Source organism: Salvia splendens, chromosome 13 (genome assembly GCF_004379255.2).
Source record: "Salvia splendens isolate huo1 chromosome 13, SspV2, whole genome shotgun sequence".
NCBI classification, from domain to species: Eukaryota; Viridiplantae; Streptophyta; class Magnoliopsida; order Lamiales; family Lamiaceae; genus Salvia; species Salvia splendens.
In genome coordinates this window covers 16,073,482-16,096,443 of record NC_056044.1, presented here as the reverse complement: position 1 = coordinate 16,096,443, position 22,962 = coordinate 16,073,482, and the positions used below count along the sequence as shown (strand labels likewise).

Genomic DNA, 22,962 nt, shown 5'->3' with positions numbered 1-22,962 from the left:
AAAGCAAAGATACCTAACAAACAATGGCGATTTGAATCCATTTAACTACAAACACTGATTAATGACAAATATAACAATTTAACAAACGATATGGAGGTTAGATATAACTTTCCTTAATAAAACTGATGTGGAGACCACAAACGATAAACTATCCAGCATGAAATATCTTTTTTATTTTCAGAAGGAAGAACAAAAATTCTATATTTTAGCTACTATGAAATCCCAAACCATAAACCCCAAGTTACTATCAAATCCTAGAAATTCTATATCTTGGTATACAATTCAGTGTTCTATGCCTCCTCAACCTCATGTGAAGTTCTCCATATGCTACATCTTGAGAACTTGTACGACAACAAGGTAAGCATCTTTGCACTACCAAATTTCGATCAAATATAGTTTGGCAAATATCACTATATCAAATACCATGTCTACAAATTTGATTTTAATCTCTACAGATTATAAATTTGTGTACAATAATGATTTATTCTATTTCGTGTTCGCTATAAGTGACAATATCACAAGCGTCAACCTCATAAATTTATTTGTTTGAATTTGCAAATTTACATATTTGTTTGTATAATAATCGAATAAATATACAAAAAAGAAGATGCTACAATACAATGAATTTGGAAACCTATCTATATTCGCTAAAACATTTTTTTGTATATTTCATATTCGTTGCACTTGAAAAAAATGGAACTATCATTTTATCCCCTGAAACTATCATTTTATCCCCTGAGAGCATCATTGTATCAAGTGCAACTATCATTTTATCAACTCTGAAAATCAGAACTTTTGTTTGAAAACAACGGGGTTTATGAGCGAGCATGCGAATTTGTATCTGCTCTGGATTTGATCCAGCGGCAAGGAGATGTCCATAGGTGGTGAAGAAATTGAGAGAATGCAACAAATAGAAATGAGATGTGAAGAATTGAAGATGCAATCTGGGTTGTTAATGAAGTGAGAGTTCAGCTTCGAATTGTCCGCCAATTAGCATAAAGAATACAAACTAAATTTTAATTGCACAAAACAAATCAGTCACGGTGTATAAAAATCAATTGAATAGCTGGTAATTATAATCAGTCACGTTGTATAAAAATCAATTGAAACCCCACATGTTCTTTCTTAATACACAAAAGATTTCAGAGTATCATTCTATCCGGCAAAACTATCATTTTATCAACTCAGAGTATCATTCTATCCGGCAAAACTATCATTTTATCAACTCAGAGTATCATTCTATGATAAACTCGGATTTTAACTATTTTCATTGATATAACGGCGACAGTGGCAACGGCTGAGGCTTGGTACTAGTTATAGAATATTCATAATTAAGTGTCCGATGCCCTACTTTTCAAATTTTATTTATGGAATTGGATGATATTTTCATACATATTTCAATTGGATCACCCCAACAGCGGATATAATCCGACTTCAAAACCAAAGCAAAGATACCCAACACCCAATGGTGATTTGAATCCATTTAACTACAAACACTGATTAATGACAAATATAACAATTTAACAAACGATATGGAGGTTAGATATAACTTTCCTTAATAAAACTGATGTGGAGACCACAAACGATAAACTATCCAGCATGAAATATCTTTTTTATTTTCAGAAGGAAGAACAGAAATTCTATATTTTAGCTACTATGAAATCCCAAACCATAAACCCCAAGTTACTATCAAATCCTAGAAATTCTATATCTTGGTATACAATGCAGTGTTCTATACCTCCTCAATCTCATGTGAAGTTCGCCATATGCTACATCTTGAGAACTTGTAAGACAACAAGGTAAGCATCTTTGCACTACCAAATTTCGATCAAATATAGTTTGGCAAATATCACTATTTCAAATACCATGTCTACAAATTTGATTTTAATCTCTACATATTATAAATTTGTGTACAATAATGATTTGTTCTATTTCGTGTTCGCTATAAGTGACAATATCACAAGCGTCAACCTCATAAATTTATTTGTTTGAATTTGCAAATTTACATAATTGTTTGTATAATAATGGAATAAATATACTAAAAAGAAGATGCTACAATACAATGAATTTGGAAACCTATCTATATTCGCCAAAACATTTTTTTGTATATTTCATATTCGTGTTGGATGCATCTGGTCGCAACCAGCACTTGAAAAAAATGGAACTATCATTTTATCCCCTGAAACTATCATTTTATCCCCTGAGAGCATCATTGTATCAAGTGCAACTATCATTTTATCAACTCTGAAAATCTGAACTTTTGTTTGAAAACAACGGGGTTTATGAGCGAGCATGCGAATTTGTATCTGCTCTGGATTTGATCCAGTGGCAAGGAGATGTCCATAGGTGGTGAAGAAATTGAGAGAATGCAACAAATCGAAATGAGATGTGAAGAATTGAAGATGCAATCTGGGTTGTTAATGAAGTGAGAGTTCAGCTTCTAAAGCATAAAGAATACAAACTAAATTTTAATTGCACAAAACAAATCAGTCACGGTGTATAAAAATCAATTGAATAGCTGGTAATTATAATCAGTCACGGTGTATAAAAATCAATTGAAACCCCGCATATTCTTTCCTAATACACAAAAGATTTCAGAGTATCATTCTATTCGGCAAAACTATCATTTTATCAACTCAGAGTATAATTCTATCCGGCAAAACTATCATTTTATCAACTCAGAGTATCATTCTATGATAAACTCGGATTTTAACTGTTTTATTGGACATTAAAAATGATCTTTTGGGCAATTCTTCATTGTTCTTATTGAGTGAGTGTAGTTTCTCTATCATGAAAAAAAAAGAAAAATTTACACTAAAATTGGAGGAAAATTAGTACTATCTCACAACAGAGTGAATGGATGTTTTACTACTCATTACGTTTACTACTAATTAAAACTAATATTTGGTGTTAATTAATCTGCATGAGTTCCAGTTACTATCATTCTACTGGTAAATAATCATTCGATTATAAAATATCAATTTGAAAGAGAAAGTAAATGTGAGACAGAACAACATTAAAATCAAAACAGAACACATTAATAATATTTTTTCATGCAGGAAAAATAATGCTTGCCTCAATGGAAGAAAGAAGGATTTGGAGGAATGAGTGCAAAAGTTTGAATCTTTTTTATGCTCATCTATTTATATAGACTTTGCTGTGAAATTTGTCAGAAATTAAAAAAAAAACAAAATAATAAAGTTGTGGGAAAGTTGTTTAGGAGATAAAATGATAGTTTCATGGGATAAAATGATAGTTTTAGAAGGTAAAATGATAGTTGCACATGATAAAATGATGGTTTCAGGGGATAAAATGATGGTTTTGCCGGATAGATAAATATTGTCATCTTCATCAACCACTACCGAAAATTAGATTAATCTAGAAGACGGAGTTCGCCAACCATAACTAACTGTCATTTCCAAAAAACTGAAGATAAAAAGAAAATCATACTACTACTACTATTTGTGGACAATAATATTGATGTCTTCCTCAGTGGAATACGAAGTAAACGAGAGAGGAGAAGTGAAAGAATAATTGGCAGCAGCAGCAGCAGCTAAAGAAGAAGAAGAAAGAGAAGAAGAAGAAGTGTCTTCATCAATGAGCACGTCCACAAAAGCTCCAACTATATAGCCATGGTTGCTGTCATCGTTAACACTGAGATACCAACCCAGAAGCTCCTCCAAAAACTCCCAATCTCTGACCCTGCAGCCGTAGGCCTCCACCATCTCCGCCATCGAAGCCTTGAAATCGACAAACGGATTCATCGAATCCATCACCACCACCGCCACGCTCTCTGATTCATATGTTTCTCCGTCGTCGATTGTTTTTGCTTCCGCCCAGTATGGAACTCATCGGGCCAGGCTCGAAGAAGAGCCGCTCCGATCTCATCCCGCTAATACTGACGGATTCTTGGTCGGGGGAAAGTGATTCATGTGGAGTGGCATATTTACCCTTGCGCCTTTTTTATGAAGTAAATCTAAGTTTGAATCTCAGGCATAAGATTAGTAAATATGTGTGGTCCAGATTTGATTATAGGGTTATCACGAAAATTATGGGTTATCATATGATCACAACTCTATATATATATATATATAGTAGTGATTTAGGGCAAGAGCCCCTTAAACCTATAACTAGAGAATAAATCACAGCCACAAGATCAAGAAAATCAATGGCTATTATTAATACATGCAATTTTCGAATTTAAGGAGAAATTAGTTCCCTCAATCATAAATTTACTCCATAATAACAAGGCGGGGGTATAGTGGTCATTGCATACCAAAAATAGGTTACATCGGCAAATTGAATTCATCTCCTCTTCTCCATCTTCATCGCCGCCTTGTACCCGCCGTCGTCGCAATGGCGACAGGAGATTCAACCTCGTCGCGCGATTCAACCTTCTCTTCTCTCTTCTGCAAAATTCGCGCGATTCAACCTTCTCGTCGCCGTTGGCGTCGCCGTCGCCGTCACGTTCTGCAGGAATCGGACGCTGAATTGGAGGAAAAAGGCGTCGCTGATGGTGGAATTGGATGCTAGAGATGAGCGAATCTAGGTTTTGGAAAGGATTGTGGAGAAATTAGAATCGGAAGATTTGGCGGAGGAGGAAATGCAGAGGTGCTTTGATGAGAAGGAGATGGTGATTAGGGAGATCGGCGGTGGACAGGGGCGGAGGGAGGGTGGGGCCAGGGGTGCCCATGGTCCCCCCACTAATTCTTAAAAAACTTAGGGGTATTTTAGTAATTTCACAATAATTATAATTTATAATAAATATAATATTAGAGATAGGTTTCAGCAAAATATATATGAATCGTGCCTCTTAATTTAGCGTATTCATTCTGCCGTTCCAATCCAAGTATGAATTTAGCGTATTCATTCTGCCATTCCAAGTCTGAAATCTGGTAAACTAGAACTAGGTATATTCAAAACTCAAATATAATTCAATTAATTTTCTACATAGGTTGTTTTTTTGTTTGGCTGCAATAATAATTCAAAAGGGGAGAAAGAAGATAGCTTATGTAATTCAATGGCTACGGACTACAGTGGTTCTGTAGTTGGAATTTTATAACTCCAATTCTTTATTTGATGTGTGTGTTAATAGTTTTGCATACAGAAAATATCAAATATTTTGAACTTAATCAGTGTTGACTATTTTTGTAGGTATATGGATCGTTATTTCAAGAAACTTTCTTCCGTTGATTCTTCATCAGTTGAACCTTCACTTCTTCAACCTCAAGAATTATCGAATGAAGATAAAAGTAAGGTTGATTTAGAGAATCTTCCAAGTGATCCAGGAGAACGACCTGATATAATGAGTTATCCACCAAATTTAATAGAACAAGTTTGCAGAGCTTACTTACTTAAAGGTCCGTGTCAACCACGTAATCATGATTTTCGTCCTACAGTAGATGGAAATCGAAAACGTAAATTTGTCTCACATTGGTTTGATGAATTTAAGGATTGGTTGGAATATAGTGTTACAAAGGAAGCAGCTTTTTGTTTATATTGCTATCTTTTTTCAAGACTCCACGGAAATGGACAAGATGCTTTTGTATCAGGGGGGTTTACGGTCTGGCGCAAGAAAGAAAGATTAAGAGATCATGTTGGAAACCATAAAAGTGCTCATAACAGGTGCAGATTAGCATGTGAGGATTTGATGAATCAAGCCCAAGACATTGAGGTCTCTTTGGCAAAACAGTCAACACAGTCTAAGCTTGACTACCGCCTGCGATTAGATGCAACGATTATTTCTCTTCGTTATCTTATAATGCAAGGATTGCCTTTCGGCGGTCATGATGAGTCAGAAGAATCATTAAATCAAGGTAATTTTCTTGAGTTCTTGAAAGTTATTTCTTCTTGCAATGAAGAGATAGCTAGTGTTGTGCTAAAAAATGCTCCAGACAATCTCAAACTTACATCACCAGATATTCAGAGAGATATTATAAATGCATTTGCTGTTGAGACAACGAAAGCTATTGTACATGATATGAGAAGTGAATTTTTCTCCATATTAGTTGATGAGTGTCGAGATGTATCTGTCAAAGAGCAAATGGGTGTTGTGGTGCGATATGTGGACAAGAATGGATGTGTTATAGAACGTTTTCTTGGTGTTGTTCATGTTAGTGATACAACTGCAACCTCACTTGAGAAAGCACTTGATTATTTGTTATCTACTTATGATTTAAGTATATCTAGTTTGAGAGGTCAAGGATATGATGGCGCAAGCAACATGAGAGGAGAATTCAATGGGTTGAAGAGTTTGATACTCAAGAGAAATTCCAGTGCTTATTATGTACATTGCTTTGCTCATCAGCTTCAGCTCACGATTGTTGCTGTTGCTAAAAAGCATAAAATTGTCAGTTCTTTTTATAATTCTATCTCTCGTTTGTGTAATACTATTGGAGGTTCTTGTAAGTGCAGAGATATACTTCGGGAGAAACAGAGAGAGAATATTATTAATTAGATTGCAAGTGATGAAATAAGCACAGGAAGAGGACTAAATCAAGAAATGTCATTGAAGCGACCTGGAGATACTCGTTGGAGTTCACATTACGGTACTCTTGTCAACTTGATACATTTATATTCTTCTATTGTTGATGTTCTTGAGTATGTTGGGGAGAATGGTCATGACGATTCAATAAGGGCTGAAGCTGATGATGTGCTAGAAATTATAAATAGTTTTGAGTTTGTCTTTGTGTTACATCTTATGAAGCAAATCTTGGGAATCACACATGAACTCTCCCAAGTGCTACAAAAGAAAGATCAAGACATTGTTAATGCGATGAATCTTGTCAAGGTAGCAAAATCACGTCTGCAAATAATGAGGGAAAAAGATTGGGATGTATTGCTTGCTGATGTTTCTAAGTTTTGCAGCAAATATGAACTGGATGTGCTTGACATGGAAGATGAGTTTGTAGTTCGAAAAAAAGGAAGACGTAGAGCTGAGAAAATGAAGAATCTCCACTATTATTGAGTTGAGCTCTTTTGTTCTGTTATTGACTTGCAAGCTCAAGAGTTGAATCAACGTTTTGATGAAGTCAACACAGACTTAGTTTTATGCATGTCATGTTTTGATCCTAGGGATTTATTTTCTGCATTTGATTTGGAGAAGCTGCTTGGTCTTGCACGATATTATCCTTCTGAATTTTTTGAAGTTGCTTTGTCCGAGCTTAAAAGTCAACTTGAGAACTTTATTTTCGATGTGCGCATAGATGAAAAGTTTTCACAAATATCAGGAATCAGTGGTCTTGCTCAAAAGATGGTTTCTACAAGGAAACATGAAGTTTTTCCAATGGTTTATTCATTAGTTAAGTTGTCATTGATCTTACCAGTTGCCACTGCATCAGTAGAAAGATCCTTTTCAGCAATGAAGATAATCAAGACTTCTCTACGTAATAGCATGGGAGACCAACTATTGAATGATTGCTTAGTTCTTTACATCGAAAAGGATGTGTTTGTTAAAGTTACCAATGAAACTATTATGCAGCGGTTTCAGAAGATGAAGAATAGAAGACAAATGTTATGATGTGATTGCATTTAACTTTTACATTTTGAACCTTATAATTTAATTTATGTAATTTTTTTTGAAGTTTAATTTTGGACCCCCCATTATGAAATCTCTGGCTCCGCCACTGGCGGTGGAAGGAGGTGGATGGTCACAGCCATTGCCACTGCTGCTGCTGTCATATTCTACTTCCATGCTCACAGAAATCATTGATTTTTGTTGATTAGAGTTTCAGTTTTGGATAATTGTTGCTAAATAATGCACTTAATTTGCTTCAATTTTGTGTTCGCTGCATTGGGATTTATTTTTGATCACTACTATTATGAGAATTTGATTTCTTGAATCTTGATGGTGCTTGAGTTTGGAATTAGATCACTTCATATTTATGTGTTGTTCTTTGTGTTTTGTAAACAAGAGTGAAGTAAAATCAGAATAAGAGTGATGTGTTTTGTAAACAAGAGTGAAAGAAAATCAGAATAAGAGTGATGTGTTTTGTAAACAAGAGTGAAGTAAAATCAGAATAAGAGTTATGTGTTTTGTAAACAAGAGTGAAGTAAAATCAGAATAAGAGTGATTTGTTTTGTAAACAAGAGGGAAGTAAAATCACAATAAGAGTGATATGTTTTGTAAACAAGAGTGAAGTAAAATCAGAATAAGAGTGATGTGTTTTGTAAACAAGAGTGAAGTAAAATCAGAATAAGAGTGATGTGTTTTGTAAACAAGAGTGAAGTAAAATCACAATAAGAGTGATCTGTTTTGTAAACAAGAGAGAAGTAAAATCAGAATAAGAGTAAAGTGTTTTGTAAACAAGAATGAAGTGAAATCACAATAAGAGTGATATGTTTTGTAAACAAGAGTGAAGTAAAATCACAATCAGAGTGATATGTTTTGTAAACAAGAGTGAAGTAAAATCAGAATAAGAGTGAAGTGTTTTGTAAACAAGAGTGAAGTAAAATCACAATAAGAGTGATGTGTTTTGTAAACAAGAGTGAAGTAAAATCAGAATAAGAGTGATGTGTTTTTTAAACAAGAGTGAAGTAAAATCACAATAAGAGTGATGTGTTTTGTAAACAAGAGTGAAGTAAAATCACAATAAGAGTGATGTGTTTTGTAAACAAGAGTGAAGTAAAATCAGAATAAGAGTGATGTGTTTTTTAAACAAGAGTGAAGTAAAATCACAATAAGAGTGATGTGTTTTGTAAACAAGAGTGAAGTAAAATCAGAATAAGAGTGAAGTGTTTTTTAAACAAGAGTGAAGTAAAATCACAATAAGAGTCATATGTTTTGTAAACAAGAGTGAAGTAAAATCACAATAAGAGTGATGTGTTTTGTAAACAAGAGTGAAGTAAAATCACAATAAGAGTGATGTGTTTTTTAAACAAGAGCGAAGTAAAATCACAATAAGAGTGATGTGTTTTGTAAACAAGAGTGAAGTAAAATCAGAATAAGAGTGAAGTGTTTTGTAAACAAAAGTGAAGTAAAATCATAATAAGAGTGATGTGTATTGTAAACAAAAGTGAAGTAAAATCGGAATAAGAGTGATATGTTTTGTAAACAACAGTGAAGTAAAATCAGAATAAGAGTGATGTGTTTTGTAAACAAGAGTGAAGTAAAATCAGAATAAGAGTGATGTGTTTTGTAAACAAGAGTGAAGTAAAATCAGAATAAGAGTGATGTGTTTTGTAAACAAGAGTGAAGTAAAATCAGAATAAGAGTAATGTGTTTTGTAAACAAGAGTGAAGTAAAATCACAATAAGAGTGATCTGTTTTGTAAACAAGAGTGAAGTAAAATCAGAATAAGAGTGAAGTATTTAGTAAACAAGAGTGAAGTAAAATCACAATAAGAGTGATATGTTTTGTAAACAAGAGTGAAGTAAAATCACAATCAGAGTGATTTGTTTTGTAAACAAGAGTGAAGTAAAATCAGAATAAGAGTGAAGTGTTTTGTAAACAAGAGTGAAGTAAAATCGCAATAAGAGTGATGTGTTTTGTAAACAAGAGTGAAGTAAAATCAGAATAAGAGTGATGTGTTTTGTAAATAAGAGTGAAGTAAAATCAGAATAAGAGTGATTTGTTTTGTAAACAAGAGTGAAGTAAAATCACAATAAGAGTGATGTGTTTTGTAAACAAGAGTGAAGTAAAATCAGAATAAGAGTGATGTGTTTTGTAAACAACAGTGAAGTAAAATCACAATAAGAGTGATGTGTTCTGTAAACAAGAGTGAAGTAAAATCAGAATAAGAGTGATGTGTTTTGTAAACAAGAGTGAAGTAAAATCAAAATAAGAGTGAAGTGTTTTGTAAACAAAAGTGAAGTAAAATCACAATAAGAGTGATGTGTATTGTAAACAAAAGTGAAGTAAAATCGGAATAAGAGTGATATGTTTTGTAAACAAAAGTGAAGTAAAATCAGAATAAGAGTGATATGTTTTGTAAACAAGAGTGAAGTAAAATCAGAATAAGAGTGATGTGTTTTGTAAACAAGAGTGAAGTAAAATCAAAATAAGAGTGATGTGTTTTGTAAACAAGAGTGAAGTAAAATCAGAATAAGAGTAATGTGTTTTGTAAACAAGAGTGAAGTAAAATCACAATAAGAGTGATCTGTTTTGTAAACAAGAGTGAAGTAAAATCAGAATAAGAGTGAAGTGTTTAGTAAACAAGAGTGAAGTAAAATCACAATAAGAGTGATATGTTTTGTAAACAAGAGTGAAGTAAAATCACAATCAGAGTGATTTGTTTTGTAAACAAGAGTGAAGTAAAATCAGAATAAGAGTGAAGTGTTTTGTAAACAAGAGTGAAGTAAAATCGCAATAAGAGTGATGTGTTTTGTAAACAAGAGTGAAGTAAAATCAGAATAAGAGTGATGTGTTTTGTAAACAAGAGTGAAGTAAAATCAGAATAAGAGTGATTTGTTTTGTAAACAAGAGTGAAGTAAAATCACAATAAGAGTGATGTGTTTTGTAAACAAGAGTGAAGTAAAATCAGAATAAGAGTGATGTGTTTTGTAAACAACAGTGAAGTAAAATCACAATAAGAGTGATGTGTTTTGTAAACAAGAGTGAAGTAAAATCAGAATAAGAGTGAAGTGTTTTGTAAACAAGAGTGAAGTAAAATCACAATAAGAGTGATGTGTTTTGTAAACAAGAGTGAAGTAAAATCAGAATAAGAGTGATGCGTTTTGTAAACAAGAGTGAAGTAAAATTAGAATAAGAGTTATGCGTTTTGTAAACAAGAGTGAAGTAAAATCAGAATAAGAGTGATTTGTTTTATAAACAAGAGGGAAGTAAAATCACAATAAGAGTGATATGTTTTGTAAACAAGAGTGAAGTAAAATCAGAATACGAGTGATGTGTTTTGTAAACAATAGTGAAGTAAAATCAAAATAAGAGTGATGTGTTTTGTAAACAAGAGTGAAGTAAAATCAGAATAAGAGTGATTTGTTTTGTAAACAAGAGTGAAGTAAAATCACAATAAGAGTGATGTGTTTTGTAAACAAGAGTGAAGTAAAATCAGAATAAGAGTGATGTGTTTTGTAAACAAGAGTGAAGTAAAATCAGAATAAGAGTTATGTGTTTTGTAAACAAGAGTGAAGTAAAATCAGAATAAGAGTGATTTGTTTTGTAAACAAGAGGGAAGTAAAATCACAATAAGAGTGATATGTTTTGTAAACAAGAGTGAAGTAAAATCAGAATAAGAGTGATGTGTTTTGTAAACAATAGTGAAGTAAAATCAAAATAAGAGTGATGTGTCTTGTAAACAAGAGTGAAGTAAAATCAGAATAAGAGTGATGTGTTTTGTAAACAAGAGTGAAGTAAAATCACAATAAGAGTGATATGTTTTGTAAACAAGAGTGAAGTAAAATCAGAATAAGAGTGAAGTGTTTTGTAAACAAGAGTGAAGTAAAATCACAATAAGAGTGATATAATTTGTAAACAAGAGTGAAGTAAAATCACAATAAGAGTGATATGTTTTGTAAACAAGAGTGAAGTAAAATCAGAATAAGAGTGAAGTGTTTGTAAACAAGAGTGAAGTAAAATCACAATAAGGGTGATGTGTTTTGTAAACAAGAGTGAAGTAAAATCACAATAAGAGTGATGTGTTTTTTAAACAAGAGTGAAGTAAAATCACAATAAGAGTGATGTGTTTTGTAAACAAGAGTGAAGTAAAATCAGAATAAGAGTGAAGTGTTTTGTAAACAAATGTGAAGTAAAATCACAATAAGAGTGAAGTGTTTTGTAAACAAGAGTGAAGTAAAATCACAATAAGAGTGATATGTTTTGTAAACAAGAGTGAAGTAAAATCACAATCAGAGTGATTTGTTTTGTAAACAAGAGTGAAGTAAAATCAGAATAAGAGTGAAGTGTTTTGTAAACAAGAGTGAAGTAAAATCACAATAAGAGTGATGTGTTTTGTAAACAAGAGTGAAGTAAAATCATAATAAGAGTGATGTGTTTTGTAAACAAGAGTGAAGTAAAATCACAATAAGAGTGATGTGTTTTGTAAACAAGAGTGAAGTAAAATCAGAATAAGAGTGATTTGTTTTGTAAACAAGAGTGAAGTAAAATCACAATAAGAGTGATGTGTTTTGTAAACAAGAGTGAAGTAAAATCAGAATAAGAGTGATGTGTTTTGTAAACAACAGTGAAGTAAAATCACAATAAGAGTGATTTGTTTTGTAAACAAGAGTGAAGTAAAATCAGAATAAGAGTGAAGTGTTTTGTAAACAAGAGTGAAGTAAAATCAGAATAAGAGTGATGCGTTTTGTAAACAAGAGTGAAGTAAAATCAGAATAAGAGTGATTTGTTTTGTAAACAAGAGGGAAGTAAAATCACAATAAGAGTGATATGTTTTGTAAACAAGAGTGAAGTAAAATCAGAATAAGAGTGATGTGTTTTGTAAACAATAGTGAAGTAAAATCAAAATAAGAGTGATGTGTTTTGTAAACAAGAGTGAAGTAAAATTAGAATAAGAGTGATTTGTTTTGTAAACAAGAGTGAAGTAAAATCACAATAAGAGTGATGTGTTTTGTAAACAAGAGTGAAGTAAAATCAGAATAAGAGTGATGTGTTTTGTAAACAAGAGTGAAGTAAAATCACAATAAGAGTGATATGTTTTGTAAACAAGAGTGAAGTAAAATCAGAATAAGAGTGAAGTGTTTTGTAAACAAGAGTGAAGTAAAATCACAATAAGAGTGATATGTTTTGTAAACAAGAGTGAAGTAAAATCACAATAAGAGTGATATGTTTTGTAAACAAGAGTGAAGTAAAATCAGAATAAGAGTGAAGTGTTTTGTAAACAAGAGTGAAGTAAAATCACAATAAGAGTGATGTGTTTTGTAAACAAGTGTGAAGTAAAATCACAATAAGAGTGATGTGTTTTGTAAACAAGAGTGAAGTAAAATCAGAATAAGAGTGATATGTTTTGTAAACAAGAGTGAAGTAAAATCAGAATAAGAGTGATGTGTTTTGTAAACAATAGTGAAGTAAAATCAAAATGAGAGTGATGTGTTATGTAAACAAGAGTGAAGTAAAATCAGAATAAGGGTGATGTGTTTTGTAAACAAGAGTGAAGTAAAATCACAATAAGAGTGATCTGTTTTGTAAACAAGAGTGAAGTATAATCAGAATAAGAGTGAAGTGTTTTGTAAACAAGAGTGAAGTAAAATCACAATAAGAGTAATATGTTTTGTAAACAAGAGTGAAGTAAAATCACAATCAGAGTGATCTGCTTTGTAAACAAGAGTGAAGTAAAATCAGAATAAGAGTGAAGTGTTTTGTAAACAAGAGTGAAGTAAAATCACAATAAGAGTGATGTGTTTTGTAAACAAGAGTGAAGTAAAATCAGAATAAGAGTGATGTGTTTTTTAAACAAGAGTGAAGTAAAATCACAATAAGAGTGATGTGTTTGTAAACAAGAGTGAAGTAAAATCAGAATAAGAGTGATGTGTTTTTTTAAACAAGAGTGAAGTAAAATCACAATAAGAGTGATGTGTTTTGTAAACAAGAGTGAAGTAAAATCAGAATAAGAGTTATGTGTTTTGTAAACAAGAGTGAAGTAAAATCAGAATAAGAGTGATTTGTTTTGTAAACAAGAGGGAAGTAAAATCACAATAAGAGTGTTATGTTTTGTAAACAAGAGTGAAGTAAAATTAGAATAAGAGTGATGTGTTTTGTAAACAATAGTGAAGTAAAATCAAAATAAGAGTGATGTGTTTTGTAAACAAGAGTGAAGTAAAATCAGAATAAGAGTGATGTGTTTTGTAAACAAGAGTGAAGTAAAATCACAATAAGAGTGATATGTTTTGTAAACAAGAGTGAAGTAAAATCAGAATAAGAGTGAAGTGTTTTGTAAACAGAGTGAAGTAAAATCACAATAAGAGTGATATGTTTTGTAAACAAGAGTGAAGTAAATCACAATAAGAGTGATCTGTTTTGTAAACAAGAGTGAAGTAAAATCAGAATAAGAGTGAAGTGTTTTGTAAACAAGAGTGAAGTAAAATCACAATAAGAGTGATGTGTTTTGTAAACAAGAGTGAAGTAAAATCACAATAAGAGTGATATGTTTTGTAAACAAGAGTGAAGTAAAATCAGAATAAGAGTGATGTGTTTTGTAAACAAGAGTGAAGTAAAATCACAATAAGAGTGATCTGTTTTGTAAACAAGAGCGAAGTAAAATCAGAATAAGAGTGAAGTGTTTTTTAAACAAGAGTGAAATAAAATCACAATAAGAGTGATGTGTTTTGTAAACAAGAGTTTAGTAAAATCAGAATAAGAGTGAAGTGTTTTGTAAACAAGAGTGAAGTAAAATCACAATAAGAGTGATGTGTTTTGTAAACAAGAGTGAAGTAAAATCAGAATAAGAGTGATATGTTTTGTAAACAAGAGTGAAGTAAAATCAGAATAAGAGTGATGTGTTTTTTAAACAAGAGTGAAGTAAAATCACAATAAGAGTGATGTGTTTTGTAAACAAGAGTGAAGTAAAATCAGAATAAGAGTGATGTGTTTTGTAAACAAGAGTGAAGTAAAATCACAATAAGAGTGATCTGTTTTGTAAACAAGAGTGAAGTAAAATCAGAATAAGAGTGATGTGTTTTGTAAACAAGAGTGAAGTAAAATCACAATAAGAGTGATATGTTTTGTAAACAAGAGTGAAGTAAAATCACAATCAGAGTGATATGCTTTGTAAACAAGAGTGAAGTAAAATCAGAATAAGAGTGAAGTGTTTTGTAAACAAGAGTGAAGTAAAATCACAATAAGAGTGATGTGTTTTTGTAAACAAGAGTGAAGTAAAATCAGAATAAGAGTGATGTGTTTTTTAAACAAGAGTGAAGTAAAATCACAATAAGAGTGATGTGTTTTGTAACAAGAGTGAAGTAAAATCAGAATAAGAGTGATGTGTTTTTTAAACAAGAGTGAAGTAAAATCACAATAAGAGTGATGTGTTTTTGTAAACAAGAGTGAAGTAAAATCAGAATAAGAGTGAAGTGTTTTGTAAACAAGAGTGAAGTAAAATCACAATAAGAGTCATATGTTTTGTAAACAAGAGTGAAGTAAAATCCCAATAAGAGTGATATGTTTTGTAAACAAGAGTGAAGTAAAATCAGAATAAGGGTGAAGTGTTTTGTAAACAAGAGTGAAGTAAAATCACAATAAGAGTGATGTGTTTTGTAAACAAGAGTGAAGTAAAATCAGAATAAGAGTGATGCGTTTGTAAACAAGAGTGAAGTAAAATCAGAATAAGAGTTACGCGTTTTGTAAATAAGAGTGAAGTAAAATCAGAATAAGAGTGATTTGTTTGTAAACAAGAGGGAAGTAAAATCACAATAAGAGTGATATGTTTTGTAAACAAGAGTGAAGTAAAATCAGAATAAGAGTGATGTGTTTTGTAAACAATAGTGAAGTAAAATCAAAATAAGAGTGATGTGTTTTGTAAACAAGAGTGAAGTAAAATCAGAATAAGAGTGATTTGTTTTGTAAACAAGAGTGAAGTAAAATCACAATAAGAGTGATGTGTTTTGTAAACAAGAGTGAAGTAAAATCAGAATAAGAGTGATGTGTTTTGTAAACAAGAGTGAAGTAAAATCAGAATAAGAGTTATGTGTTTTGTAAACAAGAGTGAAGTAAAATCAGAATAAGAGTGATTTGTTTTGTAAACAAGAGGGAAGTAAAATCACAATAAGAGTGTTATGTTTTGTAAACAAGAGTGAAGTAAAATCAGAATAAGAGTGATGTGTTTTGTAAACAATAGTGAAGTAAAATCAAAATAAGAGTGATGTGTTTTTGTAACAAGAGTGAAGTAAAATCAGAATAAGAGTGATGTGTTTTTGTAAACAAGAGTGAAGTAAAATCAGAATAAGAGTGATGTGTTTTGTAAACAAGAGTGAAGTAAAATCAGAATAAGAGTGATGTGTTTTTTAAACAAGAGTGAAGTAAAATCACAATAAGAGTGAAGTGTTTTGTAAACAAGAGTGAAGTAAAATCAGAATAAGAGTGAAGTGTTTTGTAACAAGTGTGAAGTAAAATCACAATAAGAGTGATGTGTTTTGTAAACAAGAGTGAAGTAAAATCAGAATAAGAGTGATTTGTTTTGTAAACAAGAGTGAAGTAAAATCACAATAAGAGTGATGTGTTTTTGTAAACAAGAGTGAAGTAAAATCAGAATAAGAGTGATGTGTTTCGTAAACAAGAGTGAAGTAAAATCACAATAAGAGTGATGTGTTTTTGTAAACAAGAGTGAAGTAAAAATCAGAATAAGAGTGAAGTGTTTTGTAAACAAGAGTGAAGTAAAATCACAATAAGAGTGATGTGTTTTGTAAACAAGAGTGAAGTAAAATCAGAATAAGAGTGATGTGTTTTGTAAACAAGAGTGAAGTAAAATCACAATAAGAGGTGTGATTTTATTTAAAGTCATTCATACTTCAAATAACAAGTCTAATAAGAGTGATGTGTTTACGTCACACTCTAGCTTAGTCTTAGGCACTCTAAGTTCACAACGCATTTCACCACCTTATAGATCAACAAATATTATATTTAAAGTCATTCATACTTCAAATAACAAGTATAATACACAACATTTCACTTCCCAAAACCCAACGCTTTCACATTTCACTTCTACTTTCAAAACAATATTTTCTTCAAAACTCACACTTTTCTAAAAAATGTCAACATCTCGCTTTCAACTTTGAAGTACAAGTTTGACTCAAAACTCAAAACATACTTGAATATCAACTTTCATCTTTCATGTAAAAACAACAGTCCGTCGTCCCTCATCCAAAACTCGTTCTTTTCTCAAACATCAGCAAATACTCTTCTCAACTAGAAATCATTCCCCCACAGAAAGATTTTACTTCCTCGTTCTTATAAAAATTTTCTCCTCTTTCTTTCTCAAAATTTTATCGTCTTCCTTTCTCCAAAACTTTCTCATTAAAATTTTCACATAAAAATATATTCCCTCTTTCTTGGTTGAGTGTGACGAGTCGGGATGTTGAGCCTTCAATGCATAATTATTATCATTATTATTTTAGTCTAGCGAAATGAGTCTAGACTAAGAGAGAAAAAGACTCTCGGGTCCAGAGCGGAAAAGAAAAATTGCTCTGATACCACTCTGTCACGCCCGCATTTTCTAAGGGTAGAAAACACGGTTGATCGCGACTAGGGGAGGATTAAAGAAGCGGGAAGGAAAGGGGAAATCAACACAAATCGACCATAGCTCGAAACAAATGGGAATAGCTCGAATAAAATCAGAGTGTCTCAACGATCAACAACTCAAGGGATTATACCTCAACAAATCATACTAAAAAAAAAACCAACATTCAGCGGAAGCATTCGAGAGAAGAATAATATTATGTATGAAGACATAATATATTCGGAACATTTAAAAGCAAACACAAATCTTCACCAGCTTCTGCTCAACACTCACCGCCGCTCGTCACCGCTCAACCTGCACATTTTTAAAAGAAATGCAGGGCTGAGTACTTGATGCACTCAGTGGACTCATGCCTAAAACATTTTTAATAAAAATATTTATCATGCCATTAACGAGTGACCTCGGGGTTTTAACTTTGAAAGGACCCGAGTCACTAAAACATTTCACCAACATCATCATCATCAACCTCAACATCATCAACATCACCATACCATATCTGAACATACATGACAAGGAATGTGGCCACATTCCAAGCCACTAGACCGGCCAACTCAAAGAGATAGCGCACGATCTACGGGGGTGTACACTAGCCTGAGTAGGGACTCACTCCCTAGTCAGACCCGAATTCGATTAACCATACATGGCAAAAGCCACTTCAGATAGGTCTCAAAGCAACCCAAAAATATGGCAATGACAAACATATTTCGCAAAAATAAATATACTTAGGACATAGTCCTTATTTAAAAAAAGAAAGCCCACCTCAAATGTTCAATTCTCAATCACTTTCTGTTCCCCCGCAAACAACGTGCACAAGCTCACCCTTTTCGGAAAAACATAATATGCGCAAATCAGACTTTGCAAAATAAAATTAATTTAAAACAATGCATGCATCGTACGTGGTGTGCTCACAATATCCTTGTTCAAGATTACAAATTTTTTCCAATTAAAAGCTTAGGTGTTTCGATTATTTCCGACCGCTCACATCCCAACAAATTATATTAAAAACAAGCCCAAACCAAATAAATTAAATGGTCCAAAGGAAGAAATAAATTATACTCCCAAATTAAAACCACCGTATGTACACTTCCTCTTTTAATCAAATATGATAAAAGAATTTTTAAAAAAATATCCTTTCTTTTTCCTAAGCACAAAATACGTGTACCTCTTTTCCTTCTTACTTTAAAAAAAAATGTAAACTCTTTTAGAGGAATAAAACAAAGATGAAAATCATCTCATTCCAATTCCATTCCAAAACACACGCATACTCCCTCATATGCCCAAGAAATAAATTCTAATCATCCCAACTCCAACTCTTTCAAAAGTTCATGCTCAAGCTCTATAATTCCTCTCGGCAACTTAAACATAGAATTAGCCCATTAATCCACTTATCTATTTCCAGCCACACATTTTACCCACATAATAGCTTTTGTTCATCCCCAAATCAGAATAAATTCAAACCCACATAATAGCTTTTGTCATCCCAAATCAGAATAAATTCCAAACTTCTCATTCTCATTACCTCATGTCTCCCAGCTCTCGGTTTTCTCAGTTCTATGCCGTCGTTCTTCCCAGCCGTACCGTCATTCAGCTCCACCACCGCCACAAGTAGTAGTATGCCCGTCGCCTCTCAGTTTCACATAGTCACAGCCGCTGTCGCTGTTGCTGCAGTGCGTGCGGCAGCTCCAGCGTCGCACTTCACTCCCCCGGCCTGCAGCGTCGCCATGATCGCAGCGGCTGTTCCGTAATCTTGCATACCGAGGGGTTACATTCACAATTTTCGAAGAATCCAGTGACACCGTTTTGGCGATAACAGCGCCCCAGCCTTCGTTGAAGGCGCGCTTCATGACGGTGTAGTTGGTTCCGGGTGGACCCGACCTGATGACGAAGGGATTCGGCATTTTCTGCCCGTTTACCATCACACTGAGATCAGGCTTCGCAGCAGCCTCGCTCTGCGTGGATACTCTGAACCCGACCCGGTTCGCAGCGAGCATGGCCCTGCGAGTGACCGGAAAGTCAGCCGCCGGAGTGCTGACGTGAGCAGAAAATCTGAGAGATTCCATTTTTATTTAGGTTGGAACAGTGAAGATGGAGAGATGGCGATCAAGATGAATATCCTGGAATCGGAGTTGAGATTATAGAAAGCTAATTGTTTTGGACTGTATTGAATAGAATAATCTTAAGAGATCAATTTGTGAGAATTTTGATGTAAAGATTACGTGTTGATAATGATTTTGTGATAGGAATATTATAGATGGGGAGTTGGCTGATGGATAGTTTAGATTTGGGAGAGATTTATTGAGGGAAACCGTTTTGAACATGGGAAAGGAGTGGGGTGCGGTTTTTGTTCCCCTTTTTTTTTGAACGTGATATGCATCAAGTTAATTTGTTTTTTTTTTTTCAATTTTATTTGCAGATCACAGAGGAGGAAAATCTTGTCACGGAGGAGGAAAATCTCTGCAGAATCTTTAATTAAATTTGAATTATTGACTTGGTGACCAAGTCAACAGGAAAAGATCTAATTAGATTAATTTGATTTAATTTTTTCCTCTCTTTTTTTTACGGGGTATTACAATCTACCCATCTTAACAAAATTTCATCCCGAAATTTGCTTACGTCCTTCGAATATAGTATTTCTCCATCATCTTGTCTTCATATTTCCAAGCCGCTTCCTCGTATCGGTTAAAAAAACTATAGCTGAAAATTTAACACCCCGTGTTCTTGGTTATATCGATGCCTCTAGTTGGTGTATCACTTTTACGCATGTCTGATTATAGAAACTTATTCCCCCGTGTGCATTCGAAAAGCTCAACCTCACCCTTTCACTAAAGTCGAGTACCAAGAACTCAAAAAATTAATCAAACAGTCTTACTTGGATATGAACGGATTTCAAAATTGTAGCAACACTGCTGAAAGTGTCTTAATCAGAAAGGTTGCAGATTTGATCAAGAAAACAAGAACAATATTTCTAGCTCGACTCTTCTTAATCTCATCACCAACTTGAGAACATTGGTTTGTAAACAAAGCAAGGACTAAACCCATTGAACTTAACACATCCATTCTGAGAATTAAATGGTTTAAACGGTATCAAATAAATCCATAGAGCTTGGAAATTTACTTCTGATGAGAGCTCGAAAGAATATGAGATAGGTCATGAAAACAAGATGAAACTAAATTAAGTCTCAAATTCCATAGTAGGCTGCCAAATAAGATATTTCAATTGTCAAATCAAATTTGCAAAATTCGGCATCAATGAAGGATGGTTCAAACATGTCATGACATGAGATGATCAATCGTGAGATGGTTTAGAAACAAAGACAAATGTCATGAAGTAGCACTAATCATGGTTCGACGACACCATGTTATTCAAGAATGAAATCACATCAATGGATTCACAGGTTTGCAACCAACATGAAATGAACTTTTTAGGAAAATCAGCTAGATCAAACACGTTAAGAAAAAAGAGAACACGGTAGCCTTAACTTGGTGTTGCAGAAAGAAAATATTATTGAGCATGAAACAATATATGAAGTGAAATTGAGCTAAAAAGAATTTCACTTCTGCAAGGAAGAACTTGCCGCATGCATAGTTACGAAATAAAAAGGTGTACAAAAGTTCCAAGAAAAATATTCCATCATTTGAAGAAACATATATGGGAGATGTGATTATACTGAGGGTCATAACTGCAAACAACTTTAGGAATGAAGTTCAATGACGGAAGCTCATAAGGTCAAAATATTTTCCTTACGAAGATGAATCAAAGAAGACTACTAATCAAGATGTCCAAAGAAACAAAGGTAAGCACAAATTTTCAAGAAATGAAAGTGAGTCATGACTCGATATAGGAATAGAAATAATGGGCACTACTGCAAAGCATGAGTCAACCAGGTGTATAAATAGACGAGGGCTCACGGTTATTCAATACGTATCGAAAAGAACTTAGAATCCAAGTAAGTACTGTTGAGTTAAAATCGTTCATTCTAGCTACGAAGGTCGCACTCGTCCGCTCGTCTTTCTGAGGCCAAACGTGGTAACATCGTTCTACGAAACTGCGGATTCCAAGTTGATATTCATCACGTCATTACAACAAAATAATTGTAGTCAGTCAAAAGCCATATCTTCATAATATTCTTGCATATTATAACAACCATTCTCTAAAACATTTTCATCATCCGTGTGCTTCTTTGCATCCAATAAAGGTCGTCTCCATCGTGGTTGCTACTTTTAGGAAATCACGCAAGATAGATTATACTAATTTAAATTGTGATTACGATCTCTCGTCGTTGCATGGGATAATCGTCTAACAAATCTTCTTGTCTCGACCCCTTGCACATTTGAAACTTCATTTAGTCCTCAATATCCTTCTCTTCTTGAGATCTTAATCATATTCTTTTGTTTCTTATTATTTTAGGGAAAACGATATGAAATAGTAAAATAGTTCACACATCAAGCTTGCTCCAACGATTCGCGCCATTCCAAGAATAAAAAAGTTTCGTTGTCCATTGGCCTCCATCTTTATCTCTCGATCCTTCTCGTCTCATATCTTCTGAATAATCTAGGAATTTTCGCCCCACTTTCCTTCCATCGCTCGGGGAAGCGATAGATAAATTGTCAACTTCACAACTATGTTCCGCGCTTGACAATCTAGCTTAGCTCCTTAGGCACTCTAATTTCCACAAACGCATTTCACCACTTATAGATCAACAAATATTATATTAACAGTCATTCCTACCTTTCAAATACCAAAGTAATAATACACAACATTTCGCTTCCCAAAACCAACCGCTTTCACATTTCACTTCTACTTCAAAACAAAATATTGTCTCAAAACCTCCAACAAGAGTGAAGTAAAATCACAATAAGAGTGATGTGTTTTGTAAACAAGAGTGAAGTAAAATCAGAATAAGAGTGAGTGTTTGTAAACAAGAGTGAAGTAAAATCAGAATAAGAGTGATTGTTTTGTAAACAAGAGTGAAGTAAAATCACAATAAGAGTGATATGTTTTGTAAACAAGAGTGAAGTAAAATCAGAATAAGAGTGATGTGTTTTGTAAACAAGTGAAGTAAAATAACATAAGAGTGATGTGTTTTGTAAACAAGAGTGAAGTAAAATCAAAATAAGAGTGATGTGTTTTTTAAACAAGAAATAGTGAGTAAAATCACAATAAGAGTGATGTTTTTTGTAAACAGATGAAGTAAATCAGAATAAGAGTGATGTGTTTTGTAAACAAGAGTGAAGTAAAATAACATAAGAGTGATGTGTTTTGTAAACAAGAGTGAAGTAAAATCACAATAAGTGATGTGTTTTGTAAACAAGAGTGAAGTAAAATCAGAATAAGAGTGATGTGTTTTGTAAACAAGAGTGAAGTAAAATCACAAAAGAGTGATTGTTTTGTAAACAAGAGTGAAGTAAATCAGAATAAGAGTGATGTGTTTTTTAAACAAGAGTGAAGTAAATCACAATAAGAGTGATGTTTTGTAAACATAGTGAAGTAAATCAGAATAAGAGTGATGTGTTTTGTAAACAAGAGTGAAGTAAAATCACAATAAGAGTGATATGTTTTGTAAACAAGAGTGAAGTAAAATCACAATAAGAGTGATATGTTTTGTAAACAAGAGTGAAGTAAAATCAGAATAAGAGTGATGTGTTTTGTAAACAAGAGTGAAGTAAAATCAGAATAAGAGTGATGTGTTTTGTAAACAAGAGTGAAGTAAAATCACAATAAGAGTGATGTGTTTTGTAAACAAGAGTGAAGTAAAATCAGAATAAGAGTGAAGTGTTTTGTAAACAAGAGTGAAGTAAAATCACAATAAGAGTGATATGT

At 33.0% G+C, this 22,962-nt stretch overlaps 1 protein-coding gene across 1 annotated transcript; it reads left to right on the top strand.

Annotated features, from left to right (window-relative positions):
• Positions 1 to 1,532: 1,532 nt before the first annotated feature.
• On the top strand, positions 1,533 to 6,967 carry LOC121760585 (zinc finger MYM-type protein 1-like). The gene is made up of 4 exons (XM_042156229.1): positions 1,533 to 1,538; positions 1,729 to 1,799; positions 5,518 to 6,349; positions 6,602 to 6,967. The coding sequence occupies exons 1-4, from the start codon at positions 1,533 to 1,535 to the stop codon at positions 6,965 to 6,967; spliced, it is 1,275 nt and encodes a 424-aa protein (XP_042012163.1).
• The last annotated feature ends 15,995 nt before the right edge of the window (positions 6,968 to 22,962 follow it).

Excerpts from the sequence above, each read along its gene's own strand:
- LOC121760585 (XM_042156229.1), top strand. Across the intron at positions 1,800-5,517 it reads AGAACTTGTAAGACAACAAG|ACTCCACGGAAATGGACAAG; the intron begins GTAAGCATCTTT and ends TCTTTTTTCAAG. Across the intron at positions 6,350-6,601 it reads TTGCTAAAAAGCATAAAATT|TATGTTGGGGAGAATGGTCA; the intron begins GTCAGTTCTTTT and ends GATGTTCTTGAG.